At 48.7% G+C, this 27233-nt stretch overlaps 2 protein-coding genes across 2 annotated transcripts; one reads left to right on the top strand and one right to left on the bottom strand.

Annotated features, from left to right (window-relative positions):
- Positions 1 to 166: 166 nt before the first annotated feature.
- SNX12 (sorting nexin 12) lies at positions 167 to 4605 on the bottom strand. The gene is made up of 4 exons (XM_066202501.1): positions 4414 to 4605; positions 2832 to 2927; positions 2402 to 2526; positions 167 to 1945 (listed from the first exon to the last, which is right to left on the bottom strand). Exons 1-4 carry the CDS (start codon positions 4576 to 4578, stop codon positions 1843 to 1845), a joined length of 489 nt encoding a protein of 162 aa, XP_066058598.1. The 5' UTR covers positions 4579 to 4605; the 3' UTR covers positions 167 to 1842.
- A 984-nt stretch (positions 4606 to 5589) lies between these two features.
- On the top strand, positions 5590 to 26327 carry FOXO4 (forkhead box O4). Its single transcript, XM_066202346.1, has 3 exons — positions 5590 to 6055; positions 15581 to 16813; positions 21026 to 26327. Exons 1-2 carry the CDS (start codon positions 5672 to 5674, stop codon positions 16793 to 16795), a joined length of 1599 nt encoding a protein of 532 aa, XP_066058443.1. The 5' UTR covers positions 5590 to 5671; the 3' UTR covers positions 16796 to 16813; positions 21026 to 26327.
- Positions 26328 to 27233: the final 906 nt, after the last annotated feature.

The following is a 27233-nucleotide window of genomic DNA, read 5'->3' as shown; positions in this document are numbered from 1 at the left end:
TCCGGCCGTTCTCCCGCCCCGCCCGTGTCCGTCCTCTCCAGGCGGTTTCCCCGCCCCGCCCCGCCGCTGCCCGCTCCGTCCCGGCAGCTCTCCCGCCCCCGCGCCGGTGCCCCCTTCTCTCCCGGTTGTTCCCCCGTCCCGGTAGTCCCCAGGACCAAGCAGACAATTGGCTTCACAGTGGTTTAATGCGAACGGCACCGGGACGTTACACTGGACAGGGTGCAGACAGCTGGATGGATGGCAGCCCCGCGCAGGGCAGGGGAAGGAGCCGCCCCGAGCGCGACCGGCGGCAGCAGGAGTCGGGGACCGAGCCCCTCCGAGGCCGCGGCCGCCTCCACCGGCACCAGGTTCCGCGATGCCCCACGGCCCTTTCCGGGCCGACCCAGCCCCCGGAGCAGCTCCCTCGCGCTTTCAGCGACTTCTCCCCAAGAGCCACCTCTCGCCCAGCAGTGCCAGTTCCTCACCAGAAAACACAGGAGACGTTGGGATGGCCTCGGGGAACGTGCCTGGCAGGAACAGGAGGGCATCCACTGTAGGCCTGTGCTCCAAGGCTCAACTGTGCCACAACAAAGTGACCAAGCACTTATAAACCAGCCAGGCTTGACCTGAGGAGCCCCCGAGCTGAGGCCCAACCTCACTCATCACCGCTGTGGCAGCCTCCAAATGACACTTCTGCTGCAGCAAGTCACAGCCTCATTGTCCCCTCAAGCTCTGAACACTTCCCTGACCAGTTGTATGTTCTCACTTCCACACAAGTGACTGCCTAACTCACTGCAGAACAGGGGAGCACACACAAAGAGCCATTGCTACTTCTCCTGCCTTTGAAGCAAATGTCTAACCTAGGACTGACTGACCATTTTCTGCTGTCCTTTTCTGGAGAGGTGGCCTCACTCCGGGCCCCACTGCTGGGCTCCTCCTGTGGCAGCCCTCACGGATGCATCCTACAGCTGCTCCCACCAGTTTTCGCTTGCTCCTCCTCAGCCAGACCGTCTGCTCCTCCCAGCAGCTGGGGCCCAGGATAAGGTCACTAGGCTCAGCCGAGCAGGGTGCTGCAGGCAACACCAGCCCAGCAGCCCGTGGTACAGCAGGCTGTGGTGTTTCTTGAACTCTGGGCCAACACATCACAGCATACACGGCTACAGCTCAGACTATCCCATCTTTCATGTGCCAAATGGCCCACCCAGAGCATCATGAGAGCACACGGGATGGAAACCCCTCGAGCTGCCAGCAGCACCTTAGAAAGGAGGGGGCACAAATACACCAAAGAGGTCTGTAATGCAGGAGGCTGACTGCGGGGTTTGAGTAGGTGTCGGGTCTCAGCACTTCCAGACAGTGAAGAATGGGGGTTTCATGCAGGGTGAATGGGGTGGATGACAGACTGACACACCCAGGCACCTACTCACTGGTTTGGATAAACCTCACTAAAACTCTAATACCTGATATAGTCACTGACCAACATGACAACTGCTATTCTTCAAAGTCTCCTGCAGAGATGCTTGGGGCTGCACAGACAAGGGAGTGAAGGTCATCTCATACCTTCCTGTACAGGGAGAAAGGCAGCTCCTACACCAGAATGCCTTTAGCAAGTTCCTGCTCCACACCTATCCACATCTGCCCCTAGACGTGGGACAACGCACTCACTTGCATAAATCTTCACATCTTTAGGCCACGACCACAGCCCAGTCGAACAAACTGCTGCCAGTTACAAAAGAGAAAAATACTGAACAAACTGGGAGGTTCAAGAGAGGAAAAGCTGGTTCAGAGAAGACAGATTTAGTGTAAAAATAAATGTCATTTTTGCAGGAGGGAGGGTGGAATGGAGGAAGACAGTGCCAGGTGCTCCTACTGGCGCACTTTCCCTGGGACGTAATTCCTATCAATAGTCTCCTCTTGCAGAAACATATGTAAGCAGCGCTCATTCTGTGCCAGTGGGTGTCCAGCAATTCTGGAAGAAAATCAGATGTGGAGGTTAGCACAGCTGCCTCCAAGACCCCCACGCCTCTGATGTCTGTAGGAGGGAGTCAGACAGCCAGCCCAGCACACCTGCACCACCCTCAGCCCAAGGTCATGCGTCACTCTGCAACAGGACCAGTAAGCGGTGCTTGAGCACAGGCTGTTCCCTTCCACGCTGTGCCCTGAACCAACAGCACCGTGTTGGTGAGTCCCTGCAGCACAGCTGTTCTGCCAATACTCACTGCACTCTCAGGAGAGAGCACAAAGCACAACCCCCACTTAGGGCAGGACTTGCTCCAGTTCCAGTTTCATTAAGTGGCTGCAGGCACCACCCTCCAGCACCGGCACCTGCCAGCAGCAGGTCAAGCCTCAAGACTCTCACAGCCAACCCAGGGCCCAGCAACAGCTAAAGAGGCAGCACAGAGCAAAGCCAGGACATGAAGCTTACTTGTTAATAAACTGTTCTAGGCCCTGTCTCCGCTCCTCGATGAAAGACTCCTCAAAGATGCCTTCGTCTCCTCGGAAGGGAAGCTGTCGTTTCAAAGCTTTTCCAGGCAGCGGTGGCACTACAATCTGAAAGCACACAATCACCCCATGAGCAGAACAGCCACCTTGCAAGCAGATATCCTTTGCCGTTTGATGCTCATCTCCAGTGCCATCACAGGGACTTTTGTGCATTTATGACCTCTTGAGAATATCTGGTTGGGATTTCTCCTTGCACCAAACTAAAGGAACCTCAGTTTAACCCCTAGATTTAACTCCCTGTCTGGAGTACAACATCCACCACCACAGTTTCACTTTTGGAAATCTCAAGATTATTGCTGCAACTGTTCCCACATCCTGGCTTAAGGAATAGGGAGGTCTGAGCCAGGCCACACCTTACTGTCTCGTTCCAGCTCGTTCTTCAGCCACTCAAAGTCGCTGTATCGTCTCCTCACACACGACTCCTTCAATTTGAAGATGGGGAGGTTTGTCTGTAAAGAAGCAAAGCAGTTAATTTGCAGGTTGCTCTGGATGCCGCACAGTATTTCAACATGTAACTGAAACCTGAAGTTGCAATGAGAAAATCACACCTCCTGAGAAGGACGAATGATGGGAGTACTCAACTTCCTTATTCAGGACAGCACAAACACCAAAATCCTTCAGATCCAAGCAAGCCAGTGTACTCAGTGCCAGCCATTCCCTCTCCCCTGAGTGACTATTTCTGGAACATGCCCCAGTCCCAGGGCCATACACTGGAACCAGTGCTGACAATATGATTGCCAGGAGAATGATTTCTTTTCCCCCCAGGTTTATTCCATTTTGAAGTGATCTACAAGAGCGCTTCACAGCAGCCTACAGAGCAAAAGAACATCTGACCCGACACTGGCATCTCCATGGAGGAGCCAACTGAAAAAAATCTTGCCTCAGCAACTGTTCTAGGCCAGAACTCATCTACAGTCTTCTCCCAAAATAGAGCACCTACCCTAACAGGCTTTTCATGCCCATCTTGTGTCACTAGAGAAATGTGCAGCAATTCTTCACCTTTCTCCCCTGCCACTGGAGTCCAACAAATGACAGCTGCTTTAACTTTACCCCATAACATAGCCTGAATCATTCCAACAACTGAGATAGCAAAATCTTCTGATGGGCAGCACTCAGATATTACTACAACACAATTAACTGTGTTCTTACGAGGCCTGTGAAATAAATCCAGCTGCTTTCAGAGCATCTCTGCTGGTTTCAGTGGGACTAAGAGGTGCCCATTGCCACCTGCAGGCTGATGGGAGCCAAGCACCGGAGCAGCAAAAAGCACACACCAATTCTTCTAAAAGGCAGTTAAGACTGAGACGTTAAAATATGCTATAAGAAAAGTCAAACCAGCACCACAACACATGCTTAAGGGAGCTTGTTTTAGGAGAAGCTCAGTTTTACTTTACCCATCTATCAGACTCAGCGCTGTGATGGGATCCCCAGTTCAGCTCACTTAAAGCCCAGTGAGGAGAACCCTGCTTAGCCGGCTGTGCACACTCCTGGGTCATGGGCTCTTGGTAAAGCAGCCAGCCTACAGCGTGAGCAGGTCTCAAGATACTGCCACCCAGCTCTCCTCCCCTACTTGAGATAAGCAGCTACGTGCAGCCATGCCCTGCTCAGCAACCACCCAGCGGGGCTGGAGCGAGGGGCCGGGCGCAGGAGGCTGCTGAGGCAGCACCTCCGCGTCCCTGCGCGCCCCAGCCCCCGCTGGATGCCGAGCGGCCCCGGCGAGCCCATCAGCGCTGACCTTGAGCCCCGCGGGCGCGCTGCTCGCCCCAGCCCGGCGCTGCCCGGGGCATCGCCTCCTCCGCCCCGCGCTGCTCAACAGCGGCACCAGCCCGGCCCTGCCCGCCCGCCGTCCCTCGGCCGCCGCGCCGCGAGCGCTGCCGCCCCTTCCCGGGCCGCACACCGGGCAGCCCAGCCCCGCAGGCCCGACGGGGGCCGCACCCGCATGCGGAGCTCGTAGCTGGTGTATCTGGCGCGGCCCATGCCCACGGTCTGTGGGTTGAAGATGTCGATCTCGAGGAAGTTGCTGGGCGGCCCGTACGCGTCCGTGAGGTCCTGCGGCTTCGCGTTGAGGCGCCGGGTGTCCGCCACCGCCGCCTCCGACATGGTGGTGCCGCCGCCGCCCCGCCCGGCCCGCCCCGCCCGCTACCGCAGCCCTCCCCGCCCGCGCATAGCCGCACGGGGCCCGCCCGCCGCCTACATAAACCGACAGCTATCCAGGGTTCGGGGCCCCTCAGCCGCCACCCCAACCGCGCGTCGCAGCACGGCGCCCGCAGAACGCCTGCATAAAGTGGTAGTTATCCAGGGTTTGGGGCCGCTCAGCCACGGTCCTGACAGCGCCGCCGCGCGGCCGCCCCCTCTATAAGTGCAGCGGGTATTCAGCCCGCGGGGCTCGCTCGGCTGGCCCCGGAACTTGCATGGCAGGCTTGCTGCCGGGGGTTACTCCGCGTCGCCTGAGCTGTCCCGGCCGGGCCCCCGCGGGACAGGGTAGAACCAAAGGCTGAGGCGGCCGGGCTGGGCTCCCAGCTCTAAACCGGGGCGCGGAGCCAAGAAACATACACGGGAACCGCGTCGTACAGCGTCTGGAGCGTAGCCAGCCCCGGACGCTGTACAGCACAGGGAGCGCGAGGCCCCGGAACATGGTTGCCGCGGCTCTGACGGACAGCTCGGAACGCAAACCCATGACGCCTTACGCCAGGGCGTGTCCCGGAAATAGGCTTCCATCCGTGACGGGATGGCGGAGGGAGCGGCGCCCCCGGCCCGACCCGGAGTGCCACGGCGCGCCCTGAGGTGGGCGAAAGAGCTGCGACCGCCTCGGGGCTGCCACCACCACGCCGCCACCACCGCTCCGCCATCGAGGGGGGTCTAGGGCCGCACCGGGCCTGGCGGGTTATGTAAGCCCAACCGCCGCTGTGCCCGCTGGGAGCTGTAGTCACATCAACGCACCGCCTGCCACGCTCACCCGTCGGCGGGCACGCCCCACCTTCCGCCGCAGGGGACGCTGGGTACCGTAGTCCACCGACCGTGTCGGGCTCCCCGCTGACGCCCCGACGGGACTACCGCTCCCGGCGTGCCCCGCGCGCGCAAGCGCGAGGTGCGGCGCTGCTCCCTGGTAAACAGAGCGGCGCGGCGGCGGCGGGCCCGGGGCGCACAAAGGGGTGGCGGGCCCGGCGCTCCCGGCGGAGCTCAGGCGGTGCCCATGGCGGAGCCGGCTGGGGCCGCGGCGTCGCCGGACATCGACCCTGACTTTGAGCCGCAGAGCCGCCCGCGCTCCTGCACCTGGCCGTTGCCGCGGCCCGAGGCGGAGACGGGCGGCGCGGCTGGCGCGGCGGAGGAGGGCGCAGGCGGCGCGGCGGCGGGGCCCGGCCGGGCCGAGGGGGCGCGGGCAGGTGGCGCGGCGGCGCGGAAGGGCGGCTCCCGGCGCAATGCCTGGGGCAGCCAGTCCTACGCCGAGCTCATCAGCCAGGCTATCGAGAGCGCCCCCGAGAAGCGGCTCACGCTGGCGCAGATCTACGAGTGGATGGTGCGCTCCGTCCCCTACTTCAAGGACAAGGGTGACAGCAACAGCTCCGCTGGCTGGAAGGTGCGTGTCAGGCCGGGGCGGGAGGGACGAGCCGTGTGTGCCGGGGCCGGGCCGGGCGAGGAGCGGCTGCGGAGGCGCCTCCCCGGTGCCCCGGCCCGCCCCGCCGCCCGCTCCGCGCTCACCTGTTGCTGCGGCTCGTCTGCGGTCAGGGGTCAGTGCCAGCATGTGGCGCCCACGCTGCGGAGCCGGGGCTTTAACCCTGCCGAAAGCTCCGGGGTCTTCTCTGACCCAGCCCGAGCTTCGGCTGTGTGCAGCTGGAGCAGCTGCTGGGCGCTCTGGGATGTGGCATGGCCCTGCGGAGCTGCTCCTTGTGCTCTTTGCGTTTAGAAACTTTTCCAGGAGAGAAGGGAGAGTCATTAAACAGGCAGTGTCCGAGTTTCTCTGCGGGGTAAAGCCTCGCTTGAAGGGGTTTTTAATGGCAAGGCTGCAGGTCTTTGTCACGTGACGGTGTTAAAGCTCCATATAAATAACTGTGTCATAGCAGGCGTGCTCGGCGTTCAAGAAAGTCCCTCGGAAAAGGGTTCTGCTTCCAGGACCGTGATGGGGGCCTCTGCCGGAGCTTGGAAAAGGGAAAGCAATATTCTGCTCTAAAGGCTCAGCAGTGTATTCTCTCGTTCTGGAAATAGGCGTGCGCAGAGCCGTGTTAAAAGAGCTCTAGGCTGTTTCAGTCCTCTGCCTGTGGCAACCTCGTGCTCCTTTATCTTTAGTCTTTAGAGCTCCAGCAAAGGGAATGGGAAATGTGAGAGCTGGCTTGCAAAATAGCCCCTCGGCCTGTCCTGGTGTGTCAGAGTGGATGCCATGGAGACCGGACTCCAAAGAGTGTGATCTCTTGCTCTCACTACAGACTGGAATTACACTCTAGTTTGCAGTATTTATTAGCAGTTCATCCATGCTGCAGTTCTGCAGGAGGTTCAGCCAGCACGGTTTGAGGCCTTGGTCTTCCATGGCTCCAGCCACGTGTTCCTCTGCTTGTCTGACTGAGCAGTAGGTGAGGACAGAGAGTTAATTTCAGACAATAAATAAATAAATAAACAAACAAACGTCTGTTTCTGGTAGGTTGGCTTTCAGCTGGCTCAGCTCTCTGAAGTGGCACACCACGTGGTGGTGTGAGTGCAAACATTTGCTCCAGAGGGTAGAAACATGGTGAGAGGGATGCAGCTGTCACAGCTTGGGCTGGCACACGTCAGTACAAAATTTTTCACTTTTCCCATTTATCGCTCATTGATAGTTCGTAGGGAGTGCATCTAGTTTAATTAATATGGATTATTTTCTGTTACTCCTATGTGTAGGTTGAATCCTGCATACTAAGTTTTAATTTGGGGCAGTGCTTGGGTTTTAGTGTTCTTACTGGAAGATAGTTCTTGTTTCCTCAGGCTAGGGCTACTCTCCTGGTCCTGCTGCTCCTGCATGCAGTCATGGTAATTTAACAGAACAGGTGCATTTTCTTCTCAGGAATATGTCTGAGCATCTGTTTGGCAGTAACGCCTGAGATTGAAGTTCAGTGTGGCTTCTGAAAAGCTCCACCCTGGTGAAGGTGGAATATAGTGAGATGTCCTGCTGGGCTGGATGCTGGAATAAGTACACTTCTGGCTTGATGTAGTATGGCTGTTCTTTTGTTATATCCATTCACATGTAATGGGACCATCAGCCTTCAGTTTTACTCTGTGCTTTAATAATGTGTCACTTTTGGGACAGGTACAGGTAGACTTAAATTCCAGAAGTTCGCTGTGAGAATTTGTGCATACACGAGAGTGAGATTCCTGCTCAGATGCTGTCGTAGCTTTTCTGTGATTGACTTTTTAATGTGTTTTTTCAGCCTGGTTACAGACTAATTCTGGCTTTAGAAGGAGAAGAAAAAGAAACTTCTTGCCAACAAAGATGAGGGCGGGCAGAACAACAATTGTGGTGGGAATCAGCCTTATGATTAGGAGAGTTTAAAGCTCTTGACTTTAACCAGCAAACAGAAAACCATGATAGAAATACAATACATTTTCTTTCCTGCTCACTCACAAAATCCTGTTGGCAGAGCTTGGCAGGATGTGTGACCATGGAACTTACTTCTAGTCTTTCTTTCTGTTAACTCACAGTTGCATAGGTTTGCAAGAGGTTTTGTTTGTTTTACCGACCTTAGTCTGTTTGCATTCAGATGCCTTAAGTGAAGGGAGGTCAGACATTTACAGATGGGGAGCCAGTCAAGTCAGTTCAATTTGACTTTTGTGCACTTGGAGTAAAATTAATAGGTGCATATTTAAGACAAACTGAATAAACAAAAGACAAGTCTTCACTTGAGCAATGGACCTGTCTGGTTTTTTGTTTGTTTTTTTTTCTTGTTTGTTTGTTTTTATTCTTCCTTTTATTTTTAGAGCTGTGAAGCTCTGCTTGCATGTTTGGTTTTTTTTAGTCTGTAAAGTAAAAGAAAAACTTCTTGAGTCACCTTAGCTTTAGTGATTTCTCACTTTCGAGGTGAATGATTTTGCATAAAGGAAATCAGTGTGAAGCTGCTGTTAAAGGTAGTTTTGTAGCATTTTGATGCCTGTTAAGATGGTGGTACTAGTCTAGAGTTCTGGCATTTCTGTTCTGTTTGGACAGAGCCAAACTGATAATACATTTTATTTGCATGTAGTGCAGTTTAATAGAGAATTTTGAATAAGTAATTAAAAACAACAGATCTTTAAAAACTCTTAATCTACTTTAGTTAATATAAACCCCATAAAGTCATTGTTGTTTCATAATTAATTTAGAGCTGTCCTACTCCACTATACAATTGGGGGAAGTGCAGCTGTTGCAGATTGCCAGGGTGTAACCTCCATGAATTCCGGAAGAATCTGTGTTTTCGAGGAAGATGGTGTTTGCTGTTCTTGAAGTGCTTCAAGCACCTTGTAAGGGACAGATTTGCTGCGTGTGCAGTCTGTCCTTTCCCTGCAGGAACTCAACTGAAGTTAAGAACTGGCCAGCCTGCAAGGCACAAGTGTCCTTCTTCATAATCCTTCCCTGGGTGCTCTGCAGGATAGTCTGCATGTCTATGGATAAGAGGATAATTCCTTTTGGTTTTGAGATTACTTGCAAGATGAAGGTGTTGAGGGTTTTGAGTAAAGTGCATAAACACTGCAGAAGCAGTTTGCACTGGTTGTTACCTCCATGAGTATGAGCAAATTCGGCACAGGGAGGAACAGTATTAAGGACTCCTCCATCTTAGTGAAACAAACTGTGTGTTCTCCCCAAGTCCTTGTCTTTTCCTTTGTAGGAACAGAATAAAAGCTGTCCTTTTCACCTTCCAAAAGTATGTCACTGAAACAAAAATCAGATGTCTCCTATGTGTGCAACATAAAAATGATTCTGCAGTATTATACTAATTATAGGAATCTGATGCCACACCTCTGCATCCTGGTATTCCCTATTTATTTCAAATGTGTGCATGGATATACACAACATATGTACCTTCATACATGTGTATATGTCTATATATATATTTATATATGCAATAGCTCAAGGAGCTGTATTACAAATTAAAAATTACTAAGTGTTCTGTTTATCTAAAACAGATGTCTAGCTCTTAATCTTTGTTAGAGTGGGCAGCACTTTCCTGAAAAGCCTTCCATTCCAGCCTTGTGTTATGTGCTTATTGCATGTCGCTGGTATTAAATGTTGACCAGATGGATCAGGAGACCTGGCTGAGGGCTCAGTCATAGAGTCACTTCACTGGCTTTCAGTGCTGGCTCTCCCAGAGCTGTGGATATCTGATCTCCTGGCAGAGCACGTGCGGTGCTCCCTCAGGTTGGAGCAACTGCTCGTCCTGTGGCTCTCTGAAGCTCCTCCATGAGAACAGGTCAGCAGACAAAAGCAAGCCTGTCTGTCTTCTGGACTATTTCTGCTGTGCTGCAGCTGGTAGAGTCTGCCAGGCTATCTTTATGCCTTGCAAATAAATTCCAGTTCAGCAGATACCAAAAGGAAATGTAAAAACTTCAGCTCAGCATCTTGGCTCTGAACAAAGGGTAATTCTGCCCAACCTTCAGCCTGGGGCAGGTCTGTGCATAGGTGAGGCACAGTGTGGAGTCTGGGGGTCTCTGCTACACAGAGCCACTCACCTCAGTCTGTGAAGAAAGGCTGCTTTCTGTGACTGTGTTGGCAAAACCTGTAGTGTTTATTCCTAAGTTCGCATGCCTGAAAGGATACAGTCCCCCATTAAATCTTCTGACACTAAAAATGAAGAAGTGTGTGTTCTGAACTGAATTGGAATAGTGATGTCATTGCTGTCATCACTGGTACTCCATGTACGTCCACCTACTCGTTAATGGTGGTGTAGGTGCTGCTCTCTGTTAGTTTTGGTTTGTTTTGGTTTCTTGGAAGTTGCTGCCTTGCAAAGGGGAGGGAGGGTCTGGCTCTTTGGATCCAGCGTAGCTGAGGGTGAGTAGAAACTGCTGGACTCCTGCCATTACCTCATGTGGCCCAAATGCACTCGTGGTATTAGTGATGTGCTTAGTCCTGGCTGCAGGGAGATGTTCCCTGTCCCAGCTGCTGACAGCCTAACCGGCTTTCCTTAAAGCAAGGGGGAAATAAAAAACAGAGGCTAAATGAGGGTTGTTCAGATGCCATACTGAGGAGTTCAGCATGGAACCCTGGTGAACACAGGTGGATGTTGTCCATCATCTTTCTCTTGACAAGAGTATTTTACCTTTTAATCCCATTAGTCCTTAAATGGTCTGGCCACAGCACGTAGTCTGGCCTAGGTGAGGTGGGAGGAAGGCAGCTGGGCATGGCAGGGTGTTGTGGATGGCAGAATGGCAGAGGGCTGGGTGTGGAAAATGAGGCTGGTGGCAACTCATGGAAGTAGGACAGTAGTGCGAATGTGGGGTCACCGGGTGTCCTGTGTTCTAGGTGGAAGAAACTGATGAGTACTCGGCTGTGAAGAGGGCCAGCTGTCACAATGTGGCAACACACACTTCGCCCACCTTAAAGTGACCCTACTAGGCCCTTCTCCTTGTGATGCCCTGAAGAAGTGTGAAATATGAGAATTTTTTTTAAGCTGTGTTGAGTGTGGTTGTTCCCCTCAAAAACTGGGAATTCATCTACTTATACCATGCTAGTCAAATTACTTGAAGATTTTGCTGCTACTCTTCCCTGTTCCTTGCCAGTTTTTTTTCTGGAAAGCTTCTTTGCTGAATGATTATTCCTTGCAGCACAGCTCAGTTTTCCAGGCAGTCCTCAGAGAAGGCTGTTCCTGGGCTGCTGGTATTACTTGTTCCAACAAGTTTCTTCTGCTCTATCTAATCCTGAACAGCTTTTGTTGTGTATGCCTGCCTGTCTTGTAAATCGCCTCAGCCTTTGCTTTTTAGAGAGCTATGATCTTCTTCTGGCCACCCACTGAAAGATTACAGAAAGGAAAATGTTCTTCCTAAGATAGAGATCCCTGTCTGCTGAGCTTGACGTGTGTGCCTTCTGGAAGGGAACTGCTGGGGAAGTGTTTCAACTCCCTGGCTCTGGAGCAGTTGTTTACTTGCTGGTGCAAAATCTCTACAAGGAAGACTTTTTCCTGAAGCCTTTGGAGCCAAGTGGCTGAGGCAGGCACTGACAAATACAGCAGGAGGAGTGTTCTCCCCTTGCAGCCTCCCAGGAATGCCATGGCAAATGGTAATTCGGCACAATTATAGGCCTGGCAGTGGAACTTGTGGAACATGGCCCTGCACTGGGATGAGACCAAGTTCTTTGTATGCCTCCAAGGCAGTGAGAGTGTATTACAGGCAGCTGCAGTGATTGCATATATTTTCTTTTTTTATTTTTTTCTTTTTCCTTCTGTCACTCATCCTTTAGAGAGACTTTTTGTTAAGAAATCTGATCCTCTGTGGTTTGTAGGTTAAACTTGATGTTTCCTGGGAGAATGGCCAGGAAAAGAAGGAAGCCACTGTGTCTCCTGGAAGGAGAGCTGCTGTGTCTTGTCTCTCTGAGCATAGCTTTTACTTGGCCCTGAATGCTGTGCTAGCACAGGCCATGCACCACTGCTGCCTGGATGAGCTCTGCTGGGCAGGGCACAAGAGCCTCCTTCTGCTCCTGTAAACTTCAGTTTTATGGTCGGGAACCTATAGTCCCCTGGAAAGGTTGTCAGTGGCCTTCAGTCTTCTGCATTCACTTCACCTGAGCATTTTCCCTGGTATCTGTGGCAGTTGCCCATGAGGCTGACTGGGCAGGGGAATGGCTTGGTTGTGCTCCCGGCTCCTGTGGCTGATTCCCTGACATGAGACCAAAGCACTGTTTGATGCTGGGCAGGATCCACAGCAGCACTAATGTTGATGTAGGGGCAGGGCTGGTTTGATGATGAGAAGTGTTGCTGTCCTTTAACTGTGGCTAGGAGATTTTATCAAAGAAGAAGACTTAATGTTCTGGTAACTAAGATTTAGGGGATAGTTTGCATAAGCTGCTAGCCACACTTCTGTGGCTAGTCCATATATCCTAGTTTGAAGGCACGGGGTTTATGACCTCGGGAATGGTCCACCCTTCAGTGTACAATAAATGTCTCTAGCCAAACTTGATTTCTTTTGCATACTATCTGTCCTTAGTTTCAGACTGGTTTTGTCTGAATGTGGTTTGCAGGAATCATCTTTGATCTGTGATGGATTTAGAGACACAGGCTGACTTTTTTTTTATGGTAATGCTTAACATGCAGCCATAAGAACCACCACAAGATACCTAAATAAATAGCAATAACCTCCCCTAACTAGTGTCTGAAGATGTTCCTAAGGATTTGAAGGATTCCTGCCTGCACCTCTTCCTTCAGGTCATGCTTCTTTATGATCAAAGAGTTGCAGAGACAAGACCTTGTATGTTTTGCAGATGCTTAGACCAGCTGAGAGCCTCCCACACTGCTGAAGTTGAGCATCTAAAAAGTTAATGTCATCTCTGTGTTTTTGGTGTGGGTTGCTTAACATCGAGAAAGGAAATATGTCAGGGTTGCCGGGGTGACTGAACTCTGTCATTTCCTCTTCTGACAGGTCTGACTTGCAGTTCTGTGACTATTTTAGCATAATTGATCTATTCCTGGCTTTCTCAGTCAGATTTGAGGGTGCCCTCCATGTGTTAGGTGTATTGAATCGCTGTAGCAAGTGCATTCTGGTGCTGTCCTGCAGCACCCAGGCTGTGGCTGTGTGGATTCAGTTGGGGTTTGGGACACTCTGGGCTCAAGCCTGCAGGCAGGCTGGGTCCTGCAGGTGAGTAAGGGCTCGGGGTGCTGTGGTGCAGGGCTGAGCTGCCTCCTCTAGTCTGCAGTAGGGCTGCAAAAGCATTAGGCATTGCAGTTTACATAACAGTTAACCCTGATGAAAGAAATAATTCAGTTTTTTTCCTCTGCCTCCAACTACACATTTTGTTCTCTTCTTTAGGTTTTGGTGCTTGACCTCCACGGTGAGGTAGTTCAAAAAACAGAGATAAAAAGAAGCAGAAAAAGCAGTTTCCAAGGAAGGATAAGGTAGCTTTTCAGTTTGGTTTGCTCTCTGAACTGGCTTACAGGGTCACAGATGCTTGTGTTACAGAAGGATGAGAGTTTGAAGATGAGGAAGGAAAGAGTGGTACAGCAATTATCTGTTTCTGCAGCTTAGCCATTATGTCAGTTCAGCAGTAACATGTAAGATCACTTTGAGACTGTTTCATAAAAGGTACCAGGCTTCATTGTGCTCATGTGAATCCTATTCTTATTCCAAGATGTCTTATTTCAAACTGCTTTTCAGCCAAAAAATTAGTTACATGCATTGTCTCTTATGATACCCACGATGCCATCATGAGTTCACAGGCTACTTTCAGGGGAATAAGTGAAGAATTAGTGACAACTTGGTGGTCCTTATTGCTGCAGCAGTGTGCACTCAGAGTTATGCACATTTACCTGGGAAAAGGGGTGGGATTCTTTGGAAATGAAAGCAGCAATCTTACAGGAGACAGTGCACCAGTCTGAATTACTTGTTTGAACACTTGAAGGAAAGGAAAGCTTTGTTTTGAGAAGATGCCAGGCAGGACTATTGTACAACTATTGCTGTGAACAGCTCAAATAATAAAACTGTGTAAGAGCATTGACTGACACGTGTTCCATCAGGCTCTGGCTCTGCAGTCACTCTCCAATTAAGAACATATATTCTTTGGTACCAGTTGCAGCAAGCAGCCAGTCTTCTCCAAATCCTCAACAGCCAAAGGTTAAAATGAAAGCTAAGCCAGGATGATTCTCAGATCTCCTTCAAACCTCCATGAAAACTTTCCACTTTGCCTGTATTGCTTATCTATCTGTATCTACTTTTTCTAGGATAGTACTTTTGGTGAGGTGGCCAAAATTAGCATGGGGAGGACTTTTCCGAGAGGAAAAGGGTGGGGAGAGGGAAAGCAGCAGACAGGAAAGAACTGTGTTGAGAGTTGGTGGAAAAAGATGATAAAAGCACAGTTAATATGTTCAGAATTAAGAGTATTCATGAAAGCTGAAGGTTGTTCTATAACTTCTAGTTTATAAAAAAAAATGTGCTTGGACCCCTGTTGTGTTTCCAATGCAGCAACTTTTAATGATCTGTAATTTGGCCATCTGAACAAATTAAGGGCAGATATCAAATAAATGCATAGGGCACAAGGGGAGTTTATGGAGGATCTGTTCAAACAATGAAATGGTTGCTTCCTGATTCTAAAATACTGGGGAGTTAATCAGTTGCAGGCTGAAAATTGAGCTTGATGATGGTCTACAGATATGTTAGCTTGCAGTTTTCAGCAAAGCTAAAGCAAAAGGAGGGAGCTGGGAGAGGCAAGGAACGTGTGTGTTACCCAGCAGAAAGATGGGAGAGGCTAAAACTGGCATGTACTGTGTGGGAGTGCAGTATCCACTGAACATCTTACCCTGTCAGGAACATGCACCAAGGAAAGCACACAGCCTCCTTGCAGAGGGAGCCTGGCAGTCTCCAGGATTCTAGGACTCTTGTTCCTTCGAGTTTCTATCTCGTTTCTCCAGTTTTGGGGTGGAGATGTTAATGGGTGCACTGAATAGAAGCGTTTTGCCATTTCTCTTCACCCAGTTTTTGGGATTTACTGTTATGTTCTGCTTGAATCTGACTGAAAACTGGCCATAGAAACATTAAAAAAAGTCAGCCAGGCTTATGCAGGGTAAAGGGGTTGACAAAAGGGTGGGACCAGCAATAGGTCAAATTCAGTAGGCTCATGTTGAAATTGCAGGTCGTATTTGAGAACTTGTTGACTTGCTCTGTGATATGCCTAATTTTTAGCAGGTTCTGTATGGTCATTAAAATTCTTTTGTGCTAGTATTTTGCTAGCTGAAAGCTGCTAGTTGTCATGGTAGCTTCACCCTTGATATTGCAGTGAAACGTGGCACTGCTTGTTAGTGCTGCAAAGCATGTTCAGACAGAAATAGCAGGTTTTTATGGATGGCTTTTTGTTATAACTTTCTTTTCTGAATACTGTCTGAATGTGTTTAAGCTTGTGAGGTTTCTAGGTGGGAGGTGTGTCAACTGTCAGGTCCTCATTATTTTGTGGGTTTAATTTCTTTTTTTTCAGAACTCCATTCGACATAACCTGTCCCTGCACAGCAAGTTTATTAAAGTCCATAATGAAGCCACAGGGAAGAGCTCTTGGTGGATGCTCAATCCTGAGGGTGGCAAAAGTGGAAAAGCACCAAGGAGAAGAGCTGCCTCCATGGACAACAGCAGCAAGCTTGCAAAAGTCAGAGGTAAAGCATCCAGGAAGAAGCCTCCTCTCCAGTCCGCACCAGAATCCTCTGCTGACAGTCCTGGCTCCCAGTTCCCTAAGTGGCCTGGGAGCCCGTCCTCAAGAAGCAACGAGGACTCTGATGTGTGGAACACCTTCCGGCCTCGAACCAGTTCCAATGCAAGCACCATTAGTGCCAGGCTTTCTCCTATCCTGACAGAGCAGGATGACCTCCATGAGGAAGAGCTGCTTCCTTCTCTCGTGTACTCCAGTGCATCCAGCAACGTTCCACCAACTGTGACTGAGGAGCTTGAGCTCATTGATGGGTTAAATTTGATGTCTCCCAGCTCATCTGTGCTCTCTACCCAGCAATCTGCCTCCAGTGGTCAGATCCAGAGAGAATCCAGCTTTTCCTTGCAGAGCCCAAATGCAGCTGGTCAGACTTTTGGCAATTCCCTGTTTAACCCTGTTGATATTTCACTGCAAAGTTCTGTCAGCCATTTCTCTGCCCCTCAGACCTTGGAAGCTCTTCTGACACCCAGCTCTCCGCCTCCAAGGGATGTGATGATGACTCAGGTGGATCCAGTTCTCCCACAGACTGGTAACAGGATGAGCAGCCGAACTCTTCTGCTCCTGGGTGGACAAGCTGCCCAGAGTAAGATGAGCTCAGGCAATCCACGAGGAAAGCCTGCAGAGCAGCAGGCAGAACCAGTTGGTGCCAGTGTTTTGCCATCAACGCTTCCCATAGTGACATCTCCTCAAAACACTTCCAGCATCACCAGTTTGAAGGCTCCTGTTTCTGCAACAACTGCCCAGTCAGTCCAGCTGGGCAGTCCAGTGCTCCTTTCATCTGCCAGCCCTGCTCCCTTGGGATTCAACCAGGACAGGCTGCCCACTGACCTGGACCTTGACATGTACATGGAGAACCTTGAATGTGATATGGATTACATAATCAACAGTGAACTCATGGATGGAGGACTGGACTTTAATTTTGAACCTATTCTGCCTACTCCCAGCTATCCCAGCACCTCACAGGCCTCCAACCATACCTGGGTACCGAGTTAACTTCAGGAGCACAAAAAGGTAGGTGTAGTTGTGTAAAATACTACAGCTCAATAGAGGAAACAGCCCTGTCTAGGATGGTTCCTGTGCCCAACTCTGCAGCAGCTAAAGGAGCCTCTTTGAATGCTTTTGGAAGAGTCATGTTCACTTTTAGGAGGAGGAAGAGCTGTTTAAAGGTAGGTGGATTTAACTCACCAGGTAGTCAGCTCCTTTATGAAATAGAACAGCAACCTGAACAAAACTCCTGTTGTCTCCTGTCACCCAAGATGACTCCATCACAGGACATCAGGCAGTGCCTACAGCTCTACATTTGACATGAGAGCATGTGCTGATTCCATAAATAAAGACATCCACCAATATGTACAGAATGGCTGAACTCAGCCAAGCACATACTGTGTTTCTCTCCAGGTTATTATTATCCCTGCAGAATTCTCTAGTATGTGTAGTAGCAAAGCATGTCCGTGTCATGACTGTCTGCCTTGGTCTGCATGTTAGCAGGTCACAGTCACTCTTATCACATCTTCTGCCCTGGGATAGTATCTGTAAAGTCAGGTAAGCTGGCTCACCAGCACTAACTACTGAATTGCTTCCCATTAGAATAGGAAACAGGAGTCTGCAGTGTGGATGGAGGTGGAAGGAAGAAGGGTGTGCTAGTGCTACCCCATGAACATCAAAGCTGCCTCTTCAGCAATTTGTCATGTCTGCACAAATAGAGTCAGTCTGGCAAATGGTGTATATGACAACAAGACTTAAAAAGATCTTATTTTTGGGGGCTGTGACACCCTGATTTGAAACACTTAAACCAGAGGCAGTAGAAGAATTAGGGAACTGGGGCTGTAGGCCTGCTTCACACTTGGAACTCGGTTAGCTGATGGAAAGTGGAGAGACTGGCGCTTAGGCTGGATATTGGTTGGAAAGTAGAAGCCTTGCCAAGGATATTTCCTTTTTAGGAGGCAGATATGGTATTTGTTAGTGTTGCAAATTCAGCTGCTAATACTGTCCAGCTGAGCAGGCAGAAGTAAGGGCCAACTGCAGATACTGCTTCAGTGCTGGGAAGCCCTTGAGCTTCAAAATCATGGGGACAGAAATGATCTTCTGCTTGACCTTAATACTCTTTCCTAGGCACCTGAGTACGCTGGAGGTGGTTTGGACCAGGTGACCCCTGTCAGTGCAGCCACTCTACAAGTGTCTTGGGTCTAGGCGGAGTAAAATGCTGTCCTTTGAGCTGGTGTCACTTAAACAGTGTGAACATATTGATGTACCACTCTATATAGATGCTTTAAACACAGTTTAACTCCCTCTTATTCCAAGTCACATCCCACTGCTTAGGATGTCATTTCTTGGTAGTGTTCTTCTGTTTGTACCTAACAGATCTCTTTATTGTAGGGAGAGGAAGATCAGTCAGGCTTTTCCTTGTGGGGCTTTTTGTAGTGATGTGTGTTAACTGTGCATTTGCTGAATTACTGAGTGTCTTAAATTGACTAGCTTATCTTCAGGTAAAATACAGAAATTCGGTTTCAATTTCAAAGACAAATTTCATTGACAAAACTGTGGTATCCTTCTGTGCTAGGACTGTTTGCAAGTTAGTGACAGAGGCTGTGGCTTTTTGAGCAGTGTTTCCACTGGATATTGTTCTCAGCTTTTGTGTTATGGGGTTTTGTTTGTTTATTAGGATTTGCTTTTTTGTTTTTATGCCATGCTGGGGCAGGCCATTATATTTGTGGACTTTTCAGGGATGAAATATTTTTCATAGAAGTGTTTTCAAAACATGTGCAAGCTGTCCTGCCCTCCTGGGCCAGGTAGACAAGACCTCTTTTTACAGCATACCAGGTATAGATTATTTTTAAGACTGTAAAGCAGAGAAGCTGAGGACTTACTTGTCAAAGGGTAGGGTCTAGTACTGTTGTAGATGTGGATAGAATCAAGTGCTTAAGAGGTAGAACAAGAGCTCTTAAAAGCACAGTTACGTTCTCGTTCCATATTATATTCTGTGTGAATTGCTTAATCAAAAGAGAGGAGCTACTGATGTTAAAACCCCTGGATTTTCTTTGTTCCAGACATGAAGTTGAGGTGATACTTTCTGGGAAATGTGCTGGACATGAAGGAGTGAGATCTGGAACAAGTTCTGAACCACTATTGTGTTTGAGCAGAAAGCGTAGCTCCCACGTGCCTCTCGGTGCTCTGGTCACAGCAGTGCTGCCTCAGGAGGAAAGGCCACACCCTGTCAGTGTGCTTTTCTTCAAGCCTTTTATTCTGTCCTTGGATTATGTTTGCCTTTTCTGAGTTTTGCAGAGCTTCTCTGTTTTGCCTGTATGCTGGAGTCCATGGAGTAGGATGAGGGGGAGCTTTTTCCCCAGAGGAGAGCAAGGATTGTGCAAAAGGCTGCCCAGACAGAGGTGAATGAGGTTTCTAGCAAAGGAGGAGCAGGGCACATATGGAGAGAAATAGGGTTGTTCCTGGGGAAAGAAGGCAGAATGTTTTCTCAAATTAATGAGTTACAAAACCAACTGAGCTGCAGACATCAGTGTCTGTGAAGTCAGGACTGTCAGTTCTCCCTTACTGCAGTGAGTTCCTAGGATCCCTGTTTGGAAATCACTGTTCAGGGAAAGCTATCTATTGCTCTGGTGTGGCAGGCATTTTTCCTTTCATATCCTTTCTATTACTGTGTTTTTCTCTGTGTTAAATTCACATTGGCAAAAGCTGTTCTTAAGTGATCACTAACATAAAGCTGTTCTGAGTAGTTCCTGTGGGCTTAACTTTTGGCCTTCTGGGTCAGTTATGGGTATAATGCTGAGCGAAAACTGTTTATCAGTTAATCACAGTGATCACATTCTGATCTGAGCAGTCAGAATAAAAGTGGAGAAATATTTCTCTTTGTAGACAAGAGGATAGCTTTAGGAAAGAGTACTTAGTCTTATCTGCAGCACTTAGGAAGATGTGAGCTCGTTGGTGTTACCCTTGGTGCTCAAAGCTCCTATGATTTTATCCTCTTCTTGCAAGTTAAATGCCAAAGAGCTTGTCCACAGCTTCACCAGGAGTCTGTTTGAACCCTGCCAGTGTTTCTTTGCATGGAGATTAGAGATCAAACACTGAAACTTTGTCTCTGCCCAGCAGTGATGCAGCACCCACAAAATGAGCTATTAGCCACAGAGGAAGCAGTCAGCCTAGAAATAGAACTACCTTTTTTGTAAAGTGCTATGGGTTTTGTCTCGTTGGTGAGTGTAAAATCCATCTGCTCTTTTGGTGGATATTAGTTAATTATTATTAGTTGTTCAGTTAGACTCCCTATAGCTTCAGAGTCTGGAGAACTCTTTATCCCTTGCCCAGTTTGGTCTGGATTCATGCTTTTCTTGCTCTGTCGAATTCCCTTTGCTCCAAACATTGGATTTTTGTTTGACCGAACATAAATAAATAAAACCCTCGTAAACTTGCAATTTCCCAAAGCAGCCCATTGCTCTGGCTTTTGGTTTAACTTACTGTCTTTTTCTTGTTTGGAGATGATTCCCTCTTGTAGGTTTTTTTCGTTTTCACAGGTTTATTTCATGCTCACTGTTACTGACTGCAACTGATGGGATGCCCTACATTTATCTTGCTGTTTTGCCTTTCTAAGTGGATCATATGCCTACAGTGGTGGTTTTATATCAGTGTCCTAAGTCTGCTTAGACTTATTCCAGGAGTTGTTTGAATGAGTTATGACAGCTTTATTGAGGTGAGGCAGAAGACCTGAGAAGAGATCTTCAGACTTTTGGGGGAATGAGATATCTAAAAATGTTTAATTATTTGGAAGGTAGAGACAGGATTTCTTTTAAGTGGGTGAGCATAAACAGTTTGTGTGTGATCTTTAAAAGGCTCTTTTTCAGTCTTTTCCCTACCAATTGATACTTGTGGTTGTTTAACATGAAGAGTAATTTTCCTCTTCCTTGCTGCTTTCCTGCAATGCCTCTGGTGTTGGTAAAGTCCTTTAAACTTCCTTATCTTGCAGAGCCTTGTTGGTGCTGTCAGCTTACAGGAGGAATACTTACTGTTGACCTTTCTGTCTTTCTGTCTCAGTCATATTCTGAAGCTTGGAACTGAGCAATTGCATGCTGCACTTGACTCCCTGTTGATCAAGGTCTCTTGTGGTCTGTTTGTTCTGTAGGGTTAGATTGGTGGTAATTAACTCCTTATCTATGCATCCAGGATTCCCACTGAAGCGGAGCTCTAACCAGTCACTCTTATTTTTCTTCTTCCTAGTGTCCTTCAGGTTTTGAACATTGGGTTCTGACTTCACTTCCCACCCCAGCAGAGAAAAGAATGGAGCATGTTGGATTCAGTTTCCCTGCACATCATGCCTTGGGCAGGAGGGGCTGCCCATCTGGGAAGAAGGGGCAACCTGCATCTGGCTGCAACAGGAAGAGTTTAAAAATAGTAATCCTGTTATGTGCCATGGCTCTTCCTACAAACCTGACCCTGCCTTGGACCATCTGGAGAAACCCGTGTCCAAAGAGGAGCCCTGGAAAAGACCTCGGCCAGAAGACTGTGCCAGGCAATAGTGTTTTCCTGTGTGATGAGTTGGGTTTGCTGGAGGAATCTCTCACTGGCTGTCCTCTCTCTGCTATGGCAGAAAGTCTCCCAGTGCCTCGGACTGGTGGAGGGCTGGCTCTGCTCTTGCTTGCCTTGCCTCATGGGGCAAAGTAGTTGGACTTTGTGATGAAGCCACCAGATGTGCACTTGGTACCCCACAGACTGGCAGAGGAATTGGTGGGACCTTGTTGGTAGAAGCCGTGTGGGAGAAGGGGTGTGCTGTTTCAGGGTTGGTTTCAGTGTGCTCATCACTGGAGCATCCATCACCGTTCTGCAGGGAAGGGTGGGTGTCGTGGTATAGAAGGCTTCCCGTTGTCCCCCTGGGTGGAACAGGAGGACACTGAGTTTTTCACTGTGCCAACTGAGCCCCATTGAATCAGAAGCGTGTTTTGAGAAGTCCCTATGCTGTTCTCAGCACTTTCCTGATACACCAGGCTGCTGTAAAATAAGCACAGGTGCTAGTAGCTGCTTTCTGGGACATAAAAAACATTGTTTTGGGTTTGTTTTTGATCTGTCTTGCTACAGCAGCAAAATGGAAAGCCTGGGTGTGGCCTTAACAGAGCCCTGGTTGCTTTTCAGAAGGGCATTTTCTATAGATGAAATATTTTTTTACTAATCTGGGAACTTTCTACAGTGAATATGAAGCCAATGTAATGTGTGTCCCTATTACACATCTCTCTCTGTCTGAGAAGGCAACAGTGACAGACTCTTTTTCAGAGCTGTATTAGGAACAAACTCATTTGATGTTTGATGATGTATATGATCGAGGAGAAGGAATTGGCAGGTCCCTGTGGTTTCAAACCACTCTGGGGAAGAGTTGTACATTATTGTAATCTATATGTAAAAGTAGGTGCAAATTACATAGAAGCTTTTCTAAACCTTTTTAAATATATATTATATATTTTAATTGAAAAACGAGATTATTGGATAAAAAGAAAACACATTTGCTGCATCTGTCCCCTTCATACCAGATAACACTACAGTATGGGAGGGGGCAGGCCTAAGGCATTTTGGGCCAAGAAGCTGAAAATGTTGTTGGAAAAGTGGGAAGGACACCGCGGGGTAACTGGGGAATGGCTGCTCTCCCCAGAAGAGGCAGAGGGAAGGTGCCTGGCAGGGCATTCAGCCACAGCTGCTCAGGCTGGGCATTCCTGCCAGGCCAAGAGCACAATGGAGGGAATGCTAATCATTAACAGCGCTCGTTCTCGGCTAATCCCATAAGTAGCTGCCTGCAGCTGATCCACAGGACAGATTCCCTAGTCTGCTGAGGAGATGGTGTGGACTGGATCGTGCTAGATCTGCTGACACTCTGTAGCCCTTATAGAGGGCATGATCAGTTGGACTTGGTAGCTCACTTTGGTTTCTGAGGGTTTTTGTGTTCTTGCTGAAGCTTCTGCTACTGCTGAGGAACTTGAAGCCTGTAGGCTCACCCTCAGGGGTCCACCTGGGATCCTGCTCTGTCTCTGTATTCTTGCAGAACAGAAATTAGGGGTCAAAAGATAAATTCAGAGCATTAGTGATATGTTCCTGTCACTGGTTTGGTGTTTGCAGTGGCAGGATCTGTGGGAGACATGGTGCTTTCATGGTGTTCTGGTAGGCTTGGTCTGGCAGAAAGACTCTCCAGGCCTTTTTGAAGGTGGCTTCAGTTCAGAAAGTTTGTATCATGCAGTGCAATGAGCCACACTATTTTACCAGCTTGTCAGCTCTGTTTTCATTTTCATTTGAGTGGAGATTGGAGCAGGAGTGATCGCCTGGTTACCTCCAACAAGGAGTCTTCAGAAGTCTTATCTACAGCATGCTATACCATCAAAGCCTTTGAATAGTTTGATAACCTTTGTTTTGAAGGCTGCCTTCATGGCAGACCTCCCAGTGATGTTTCAAATTCACCCACAATCTACATGTCTGGCCACACCTCATTGTAACAAACAGAAAAGGCAGCTCCTAAGTCGGGATCCCAGGGTTTGCACACTCGAGGCATGGATGAACATTGTCACCGGAATTAGTTCATTACACACGTGGATAGATAGATACCCTTTCACAACACCTGATGGCACGTGCCACACATAAGAATTAGCCATTCTGAGCTGCGGTGAACAGGCTGGAGAGATTTACGTTGTTTGGCACATAATATGATACCTTGTTAGCTTGGGTCCTGAAGGGAACTTGATCCAGTGATGTACAGAGCGAGTTGAATGGCTGCCCGTGATTCACAGCCGTGTATCCAAGGACAAGACACCAGCATGTGTGGTCATGTAAATGTGAGTCTCTGGCTCATTTCCCGTGAAAGTGGAACCCAAAGCAATATAAAGGACAGTATAAGTAACCAGTGCTTCAGACCAGAAATCCGTGGTGAGCTGTTTCTGGCGGGGTTGGTCTGTGGGAAAGAAGCGCTGTCTTCAGGCTCTTACAAAGTGTCCCCTTAACTGTGTCAGCACCAGGGAGCTGGCCTGGTCTCAGTCTGCAGAGCCTGGCCCTGAGCACTCAGGTAGCACCCCAGGGAGATCTGACATAGTCTCAGCTGGTTCATGTCCTTGACCTGATCCTACTGAAGGAGGTGCAACACCAGGGCTCATGGTGGTGAGTGCTCCACAGTGTGAGTTCAGAAAAGACCCTGTCCTTTGAGTAAGGGATAGAGTGCAAACCTATTTTTTTTTTTCCCATGTTCCTGGGCCATACTTTTGGAGACAACACTGGAGATAGGAGCACCTCTGACTGGAGTCCTGCTGTACCAGGTTCCTGGTAGTGACATTTCTGCCTTGCAGCAGTCTGTACAGGTGCTTTGTGTCTCCTCAACACAGCAGGAGCTGTCAGTGGTTGAAGAAGCTTGAGAGTGCACTAGTGCTGAGAGTGGTGTTCAGGAGACTCGTGGAGAGCTCAATAAACCGCGAATGTAATGTTGCAGGCTCAAGCAAGCAACTTATCATCTTTTCTGTATGTTTAGCAGGATAGCTTGTATTGTGGGCACAGAGGGCAGGGTTGCAGAGAGTTGAGGAGTTCTACAGACACTTCATTTTCATAAACCTTGAGGTTTTTAGCATGGGTTACTTCCTCATAGGACACAGGAGACTCTAAAGTTCCTAAACTGCTGCTTGCAGAAAGGCTGTACCTGGCAGGGGTTGCTTAATACTTGTCTGATTTTTTTGTATTCTTGCCCAAAGCATTTGCTACGTGCTGCTGCTGGAGCCTGGATAATGTCTTGGTGGCTCTTCATGCTGCATTAGCACCACAGGCCCCATACTTTGGGCTAGTTTTTGCTCTAATGAAGGATTGGGCTGGGATTTTGAGAGCAGGGGTGAGAAGGAAAGGGGCCAGTGACATGGGGAGTGATGCTCCTGTATAAGTGCCTGAGGGGAGTGGGTAGGGGACTCTTGGCATGAAGAATTACTTTATGCTGTGTTCTTTGTCCTCACTGAGCTCAGGCAACAAGTTTCTCCATCTTCAGAGATTCACATTCTCTCCTACACAGCACTGAAGCCACCATGCAGCTCAGGGCCACAAAGGATTCAGGTAACTAGGCCCGTGGAGCTTAGTAGGAGGCAGACTTCTTGCTTTTTCTCACACTTGGGTTTAGCAAATTGCCTGAACTTTCTTTGTAATTTAGGCATATTTTACTTCCAAGCATGTACTTCCAGCTTCATGTGAGAGCTTGGAAAATTGGAACCTTCTGGGAGCCCTTAATTTTCCTTGCTGGTGTGTCTGAAAACATGTCATCCCTATCCTGTGCTGCTTTAAAAACAGCAGTCAGATCATCCTGATGAGGGGAATGAAGCATTCCAGAGCCTGGGTGTATTCATAAACAAGAGTCATAATAGAAGCAAGTAGCACTAATCAGCTTTTCCAAAGGAAATGCCTAGAAAGCTTTTATGTAGATAATAATTTGTTAATTTTCTTACTTAGTTGCTTATTTATAGCCACATTCAAATGCTTCAGGGCTAGCCTTGCTCCAGGATTGAGTAACCTGTGTCTGGTGCCATGGGTAGGAGTGCCTTGGGAGTGGTGTCCTGGACTGTCACCAAAATGTGAAAGTTTGGATCCATTATTGAAAAAAATACAAACCAAAGCAAATCAATCAACTTTGGGACATGAGCATGAACAGGGAATAGCTTAGGGCTTGCCTCAGTTGCATGTCTAATGAAAAACATGTTCTAATGAATGTGGGGAAAAGCAAGCAAGAGGTGACTTCTGAAGCCTGAGAGAGCTGTCCGTGTGAAAGCTCGGAGCATGTGCTAACCCATCACCACACGTGCTTGACCTTCAGGAAAGGGATCCCCACTCTTCACTAGCCTGTGTGTCTTTCCCTGCACCCTGACGTGTCTGTAGCTGATGGAAAGCAGTATCTGATGGAATCAAAATCACTCCTAATACTGTGGTGTAAAGCAGGGAGAAGAGGCAGCAGAAGCTGAAGGTGTAAGAGCTGACAGTGTTGCATTTATGGTTCTTGGGCTGAGGCAGTGTTATGGTGTGTGGTAGAAGGGGATGTTCTGGGACACAAAAACAGAGCCCTGGTTGCTTTTCAGAAGGGCAGTCGTGTGGGATTGGTGGTGTGGGTTTCCCCAGGGTGTCTTAAGAGGTTTGGCTACATAGAAGATAGGTTACTTCTCCTGAAAGGAGCTGCCTTCATACAGAAGTGGGAGTGGTTCTGTGAAATGGTGCTTCCAGCACAGTGGAGTCTTCACCTGGTGCCATCCAAGGAAAGGTTTCTGCATTGCTAGCACAGATGTCTGCTGCACATAGGGCAGGCACCACTACCTGACACAGTTTCCACCACATCCCCTGTGCACTCTTCCACCCATTTCTCACAATAATTTTTTTTTTTTTTTTTTTAGAAAATAAACCTCTGCTTTTGTTTGCTCTCTGTAGCAGTGTAACTTCTGAACCATTACAGGCTTTGTTACCATCTGTGCTAGCAAGACTGTAGAATGTGCTAGACTAGGGGGGAATGTTTGAAAAATAAAAACCTGTAATCCTCTGCTCTTGTGTCTCATCCAGTTTGTTCTGTTCTCATGGCAAGGGCCAGCTATTTTTCCTTGCCCTTGTCTTCTTTCCTCTGCCATCCTCACCTGTTAGTGTCCCCCCTCAGCTGGCCAGCGGCAGAAGGGTTGCAGTGTCACCACCCACAAATTCTCTGGTCTGCTCAGCCTCTTGCTACAACTTGCTGGCAGTGCATGGGGATCTGTGGGGTGACAAGCCCTAAAATTGGCCCTGGGGAGTTTTAAATCCTGCAGGACTAGTCTAGAGTTGTTTTAGCCCCTTCATTTCTTGCCTTCCTAGACCTGAGTGCTGAAGCTGACTATGTTTTGTATAGCTACATTCAAATGCCTTTGTGTGTCAGCAGCAGTGGTGGCAGGGAAGGAGATGAGAGAGAAATGAGGGAAGGAGTGTAGACCATGGATTCCACTGGCCAGGTTAGACACACGGAGGGCAAATTAGGCATGTTCTAACACTGCTGAGGGTAAAGACTCATTTGTGAAATTACACAGTATGTGTAGAGCCAGAAAATTTTCATTCAAAGTCTTGAATGCTCAGTATATTATTTTTGAATTCTGTTCTTCAATACAGTTAATGCAAATAACTAAATAACTCTAAGGGCTCTTAAGGGTCCTGATTCAAGATTTAACTCAATTTACAAAAAGGGGGAATTAGGAGGAAATCCTTGGGGAACTGTCTGCCCCTCGTCTGTTCCTTGGGTACCTAGGGCTTCTTGCAGTCACAATAATGATGGGTGCTGTTGGAGACACAAACTGCGAAGATTTTGCAGCTGATTGGATCAAAGTGGATGTGTTCAGAACTTGCCGCACAGCAGGGGACCATGCATTTGCCCAGTCGTCATTAACACTTCTTACACCTCTTTGAGCATGGGCCTGTGCTGTTTAAGCAT

Source organism: Chamaea fasciata, unplaced genomic scaffold, assembly GCF_029207755.1.
Source record: "Chamaea fasciata isolate MVZ Bird 193981 ecotype frontalis unplaced genomic scaffold, bChaFas1.0.hap1 SCAF_22, whole genome shotgun sequence".
Lineage (NCBI taxonomy): Eukaryota > Metazoa > Chordata > Aves > Passeriformes > Sylviidae > Chamaea > Chamaea fasciata.
This window is presented reverse-complemented; position numbering and strand designations above follow the sequence as displayed.